The sequence below is a fragment of the Monodon monoceros genome, unplaced genomic scaffold (genome assembly GCF_005190385.1).
Source record: "Monodon monoceros isolate NGI ecotype Baffin Bay Population unplaced genomic scaffold, NGI_Narwhal_1 Super_Scaffold_21, whole genome shotgun sequence".
Classification (NCBI taxonomy): Eukaryota; Metazoa; Chordata; class Mammalia; order Artiodactyla; family Monodontidae; genus Monodon; species Monodon monoceros.
This window is the reverse complement of record NW_021703778.1, coordinates 70,573,403-70,580,070: the sequence shown is the minus strand read 5'-3', so window position 1 is coordinate 70,580,070 and position 6,668 is coordinate 70,573,403. Positions and strand designations below refer to the sequence as shown.

Below are 6,668 nucleotides of genomic sequence, written 5' to 3'. Positions count from 1 at the left end.
TAGAGAAAGCCCGCACACAGCAACGAAGACCCAACACAGCCATAAATAAGTTAAATAAGCACATACCAGCTTCCTTCCTCTCCTTACCAGTCCAATTCATCAACATCTCCTCTCAATCTCAAATGGCTCAAATTGATCCAGCTCGCTCTCCATTATCCACACTAGCCAAATCTCCATTCTCTCTCTCTCTCTCTCTCCCTCCCTCCCTCCCTCTCTCCCTCCCTCTCTCTCTCTCTCTCTCTCTCCCCCCCCTCACCTGGCTGACTGCAGAGTCCCTTCACTCGTCCCTCTGTTCCTTGCAAACCTGCACGCCACGTCCCACAGAGCAGCCAGCTGGATCTTGTTGCCATATCAACCCAGCCATGCTACTTCCTTGCTTAAAACCCTTCAATGGCTTCCCGTTGCACCTGGAATAAAACTCAAGCCTAAGTCTCCTCACCTGTAGAGTAAGTTGTTCGAAAGGTCGAACATAGTACTGCCTGAACAGCCCAGTATGGAGCCTGGTCCATAGCAGGTACACACAGAGTAGGTGCTCTTGTCCCAGGCTGCCCAGCCACTCTCAGGAGTCTTTTAAGTTGGAAAGCTCTTAGAAACAGGTCCGTTTCTACTCTGCAGCTTCATCTTTAGTCATTTTCCCCTTGCTCCCTGAGCTCCTCCTACACTGGCTTCTGACAGAATCAGACCACACCCAAAACCCCCTTCTACCTCCACACCTTTGCTCGTTCTTGCTGCTATAATATCCCACACAACTCCTCATGTGGCTGGTTCCTCACCCCACAGTTTTCAGTGTTTCAAAGTCACCTCCTTCCAGGTGCCTTCCCCGACCACCCTAAGGCGTAGCCTCCACTACACCCTCCTGTATCCAACACGGCAGCCTGTATTTCCTTTGTGGCTTGTATCACAACCTGTCATTGATCTCTCCCACCGGAACTCCCCACTGGTTTTATTTGCCCCTTTTTTATTTTTTATTTGGCTGTGCCGGGTCTTAGTTGCAGCATGAGGGATCTTTAGTTGTGGCATGCAGGATCTAGTTCCCTGACCAGGGATCAAACCCGGGCCCCCTGCACTGGGAGCATGGAGTCTTAACCACTGGACCACCAGGGAAGTCCCTTATTTGCCTCTTTATTTATCCAGTGCTTGGGGCTGTGCCTGGTACAGATAAGGTCTTCTGGTGTTAAGGGAATGGATTTTAACATAAAGCCTTACCTGGTATGCCCAGGTGGAAGCCATCACTGGGTCCCTTGAATTCTCACACTTCATCTCCACTTTCTTAGGACACATCTTGCTTCGTCTTTTGTATTGGAACTACATGTACAGAGAGGCAGAGTAGTGGGTCGTTAGACCAGACCTCTGTTCAAATGCCAGCCCTGCTTTCTCCCAGCCCCAGAACAGTACCTGGCACAGAGAAAACAACATAAGGAATCAGTACTGCTCTGCTTTGCATTATCCCGCATCGGGAGCTGATTCAAAGTTCCTTGAAGGTAAGATCACACATATGATTTAGTCTTTGAAAACTTCCACAATGGCTAGCTCAGGACATACGGTAGGTGCGCAACAGATAATAAATTATAAGAGCTGAATTTTATTATGAGTTTATATGTTCTGGGTTCTAAACTAATCTAAATACTTTCCATGTATCAGCTCATTTAATCCTCACCATAAGTACAACTACTATTTCCATTTCACAGATTTCACCAAGTCCTAGGGAATTAAAAACTTGGCCCAGGTTCACTCAGTAAGTGGGGTATCTAGGATTTGAACACAGGACTCAGTCAGCCAAGCCTTAACCACAAGATATGGTGTAGACCAACTAGTTAGAACAGATTTATGAGACTAGAGACAACAATCTAGATGTTTAACAGAGGAGCTGGTTAAATAAACTGTGCTAGAATTGTATGTAGCCATTAAAATGATGACAGACATCTATATTTATAATACCAAAAGCCATTCATAACATAACTTAGAAAAGCAAGCTAGAAAAACAGTACAATAAACCCGCACATGAATATTTACAGCAGCCTGTTTATAACTGCCAAAAGACTGGAGGCAACCAAGATGTCCTTCCAGAGGTGAATGGATAAACAGTGGTACGTTTATACAATGGAGTATTATTCAGCGATAAAAAGAAATGAGCTATTAATGTATGAAAAGACATGGAGGAAGCTTAAAAGAATATTGTTAAGTGAAAGAAGCCAGCCTGGAAAGGCCACTTACTGTGTGACTCCAGCCATAGGGCGTTCTGGAAAATGCAAAACTAAAGAAACCGTAAAAAGATCAGTGGCCGCAAGGGGTCTCAGGGGGAGGGATGAATTGGCAGAGCACAGGGGATTTTTAGGGTAGTAAAACTATTCTGTATGCTACTGTAGTGGTGGACACAGGACGCGTTATGCATTTATCAAAACTTTGAACTTTACAGCACAAAGAGTGAACCTTAATTAAGCTACAGGCTTTAGTTAATAATAGTGTATCAGTGTTGGTCCATCAATTGTAACAAAAGTACCACCCCAACACAAGATGTTACTAATAGTGGAAAACTGTGAGGGTGGGAACAAGGGGATAGAGGGACCCTGCACTCTGTCCTCAATTTGCTGTAAACCTAAAACTGCTCCCAAACCTAAAGTCTGTTACTTTAAAAACAAACTATAGCAGCACGATCCCTTTTATGTCAATATACAACCGTGTGCTTTTGTGCATAGAACTGTCTGCAAGGACATAACCAAAATTAATCGCAGTTGTCTCAGAGTGGTAGGATGAATGGAGAGCTTTCTCCTAGTTCTACTTGTCCTTTTTTTTTTTTTTAAACAAAAGCGTGCGTTAATTTCTTATAAAGAAGTAAAGTGAGGCAGGGGGCGCCCAGTGCGCCCCGGAGCCAGCTCTGCCCAGTGCTGGCGCCGCCGAGAACTCAGCTCCCGCTCGGCGCCCCTGCTCGGCATCTGCTCCGCCCACCGCGTCCCATGCCTTTTCAGTTTTGTGCCCCGGCGGTGAGGGAAGAGAAGACAGAATTCCTCCGGTGCAATTGCGTCTGCACACTCGGCTGGCGCAGAAGCCGGGAGGGCGTCGGGCAGGGGCACCGCGGGGCTGGACCGGGGCCGCAGACGCCCGGCACAGCTCCGGGAGCCCGGCCGCCACCCCGCCTGGCCTTCTGGGGGCTGGAATGTTCCCGCGGCCGAGTGTACTTTGTTCTGGGGATGGGGGAGGGTGGAGCGGGGTCAGGGCTCCAGGACTCTGGAGCTCCTGGGACTTGGAGGGCGGCCAGCTTTCCGTTCCCAGGGTGCCTTCCGGGGTGGAGTGGGGAGGGCAGGGAGAGGAGTTGTCTAGTTCCCAGGCTGGGCAGCTGCGGGGCACCGGGCGGAACCCCTGGGTTCCAGTGCCAGCCCTGCCACGACTAGCTGCATGCTCCTGGCGTCCTGTCTCTTCACCTCTCTGGGCCTCAATTTCCTCATCTACAGAATGGGGATAAGAAAAATGATAATGGCACATAGTTATCGCCACTGTGGTAAAGCCCTCTGCAAGCGCTTTTTCCTCATAATAACCCTTTGAGGTAGGTGCTGTTACTATAATAACGTAATTATCCTATTAGTATTCTAAAGTATCAGTATTCATAAGTATTCTATTAGTAGAAGAATGAATATTCCCTCACTGCCAGGTCCTTTGGACAGCACAGATGCTCTGGCTGTAGAAAGCCTGGCCCAGCCTCCTTCCAGGTAGTGAAATGTGCACAATTATTATTTTCACTTGAAAGATGAGGAAAAAGAAGCTCAGGGAGGTTAAGTAACTTGTCCAAGGGCACACAGCCCCTAAGTGGCCATCCTGGATGCAAACTCAGGCATTCAGGCCGAGACCCTCCACTCTTAACCTCTACAGATACTGCAACCCTACTGCCAGTCTTCAGGGAGCCCTTAAAATCTGTTTATTTGGACATATTGCAATCCATGCAACAATTCTGAGGAAGTATTGCTACTAATAATAATTAAATCTAAGTAACAACTGCTGTCACCAATTGAGGGCTGTGATTCTCAGAACACCCTATGAGGTAAGTACTACTATTATTATTCCTACTTTAGGCATGAAAGAATTGAGGCACCGGGAGGTCTCTCCGGTGCTAGGAGATGGAACTCATTCACAGTGAAGCCAAGAGCCCAATAACCCCTTAGCTGTAGCCTCCTTTTGTAGTATTTTATAGGGAGGCAGACTCCTCCAGAGTCTGATTACAGAGGCTAGCCTGGAAGGACAGTCCTTCCTTCTCTAAACATTGCCAGAGGCAACTTTGCCTGGTAATCTAAGGCACTCTGGACAGTGTACGGAGTCTCAAGCGGTATCTAACACCTTCTGGGGAGCTGCTCCTGGTGTACACCTTCCAGGAGCGCAGCTGCCTAGTACCCGTGGAAGCATCTCCACCCAGAATCTTTGCAGAGGGCAGGTCAGCTGCCCTAGGTTGTGAACGAAGGAGTGCTTGGTAACAAAATCTCCCTGTCCCGTTTTCATTATGTTCCCCTCCCTCTACAACTCCTCCATCACACTGACTGGAAAGTCATTACGAGGCTCCCATTTGCCCCATTTGGGTTAAGAGACTGCTTCTTTCAAAAATGCAAATGCTGCTGTTGCTTCTATGCAAACTTCCGCCGTGTACCTTCAACCTACCATCTCCTGGGAAAGGAAGAAACACTCTCATTCTTTGTAGTAGGTGTTAAAGTTTTGTCGAAGATGGTTTCGCAAATAGCCACATATTGCTATCTTGTCACGCGGGGCACACAGTAGGCACTGAATAACTACTCCCTCAGCCTGGAAGGCTCTTCCTCCAGTTACCTGCATGGCTCCCTCCCTCACCTCCTTCAGTTTTTACTCAAGACACCTTCCTTGTGGGGCCTTGCCTGACCACCAAATTTCAATTACACCCTGACAACCGTCCTGATTCCTTTTCCCTGTTTTATTATTTCCATAGCACTTGTCACTGTCCTATACGTTCGATTATTTTTATTTATTTTGTTTATTGTCTGTCTTCCCCCACTAGAATGCAAGTTCCTTGAGGGTAGAGATCTCTCTCTGTTTTCTTCCTCCCTGTATCCCCCTGTGCCTGGAACTGGGAGGAAGGAAAGGAAGAGGAGGGAAAAGTAGTTTCCCTGGCCCTTCCAACCTTTTGTGACTACCAGCCTTTGGAGGAACACACATTTCTTATTCCTGCTATTTACTTGACATTTGGCACATCATATCCCCCTGGTGACACTGCTTGTAGCATTGTCCCATTCTGCTATTTGACTTCACAGTCGTGTATCTCATGTACCTGAGCAGACAGTAAATTTCCTACCGAGGAACGGAGGAAAAAGAGATCTGAATCTTTGTATACCCCCAATACCAAGAACAGGGTAGAATTTCTACAGGTTCCAGAGCTCTTTTGATTTCAGAAAGAAAAATGTCACCCCTCCCTCCCTTCCTTCCCCGACCTTGTTCTCCTCCCCACACCCCCAGTTCAGCTCCATTATTATCAGACTTAACTGCTGAAGTTTGATTTGTCTGAAGTTTGATATTTAATGTTTTTAACCAAATAAGTTTATAGCGTCTTTGACAAGCAACACTTAATATTTCTTAATAGGGGTCAATATGTGAACTATCTTATTTCTTAACAACAGCTCTGTTTTCTCAGACACTAAATGAAACAGAAAATTTCATACCTTGACTATGTTCTTGCCATAATCTGCATCCTTGGTTTCCTCTTTATTGTTAAAGGGAATTTTTAAAAATTTGTTTAAATGACCTAAGTGAGAAAGAGAGGGAGACAGTGAGTTGCGTTCCCCGGAGGTGAATGAAGCCTGCTGTCTCCCTTGGCAGTCAGCCACCTCACCCTAGACCTCAAAAATAGGGAATGCACAGCTAGGGATAGCCTTTAGTTTTATAGCATCACGGATGATTGCAGCAAACACCGAATTCGTCCTTCTTCTCTTCCTACATTGCCCCAGCCTTGGCTGTGATCTGAGGTGGCGTCACATCTGACCCAGGGGAAGTGAGAGGTCAGGGGAAGTGGGAGGGGCTGCTTGAAAAAGACTATCTAGTGAATATATAATTTTTATTATCTACAAAAATCTAAAAATGTGCACAAATAAGCATTTATCGTGTGATCTGAATATGAAGGTTCATCAACCTATTGTAGGCGTATGATGATCTCCATACCTGGCATCTGTTAAGACGGTGGTAAAAGGTGCCATTCGGATTGACTTGAATCTGAGAAAAATACATCAGAATGGGTCCTGCATAACTCGCCACAAAGAACACCTGCAGGGTCCTCATGAGCTATGAGGAAGGAAGTGATGACTGAATGGAGGATGAATGGGTGGACGGTAAATGAATTGACCTATGGATAAGTAGGTAAATGAATAAATGGGTGAATGGCTAAGGGAGCTGCACAAATGAATAGATAGGGGAAGATAGGTAACTGGATTTGCTGGGCTCCAAAGTCCCTGACCTACTCCAGCACTGACCAATGCCTTCAAAGATATTGGTTTATCCATTGGTCTTCCCCCACAAAATTTTGAGGTCCTCGAAGGCATGAAGTTAATTTTATCATTTTTTTGTATCGTGGGCCCCTAGCCTCGTTGGAGCCAATGTCTGCCTCGTTCACAGACGTATTAGTTAGGATGTAAATCTGGCTGCTGTTACACACAGAATATCCTCTG

General features: G+C 46.4%; 1 protein-coding gene across 1 annotated transcript; it reads right to left on the bottom strand.

Moving 5' to 3' along the window:
• Window positions 1-2,452: 2,452 nt before the first annotated feature.
• LOC114903842 lies at window positions 2,453-6,200 on the bottom strand. Its single transcript, XM_029237104.1, has 3 exons — window positions 6,166-6,200; window positions 5,670-5,710; window positions 2,453-3,443 (listed from the first exon to the last, which is right to left on the bottom strand). The coding sequence occupies exons 1-3, from the start codon at window positions 6,198-6,200 to the stop codon at window positions 2,815-2,817; spliced, it is 705 nt and encodes a 234-aa protein (XP_029092937.1). The 3' UTR covers window positions 2,453-2,814.
• Between the last annotated feature and the right edge of the window lie 468 nt (window positions 6,201-6,668).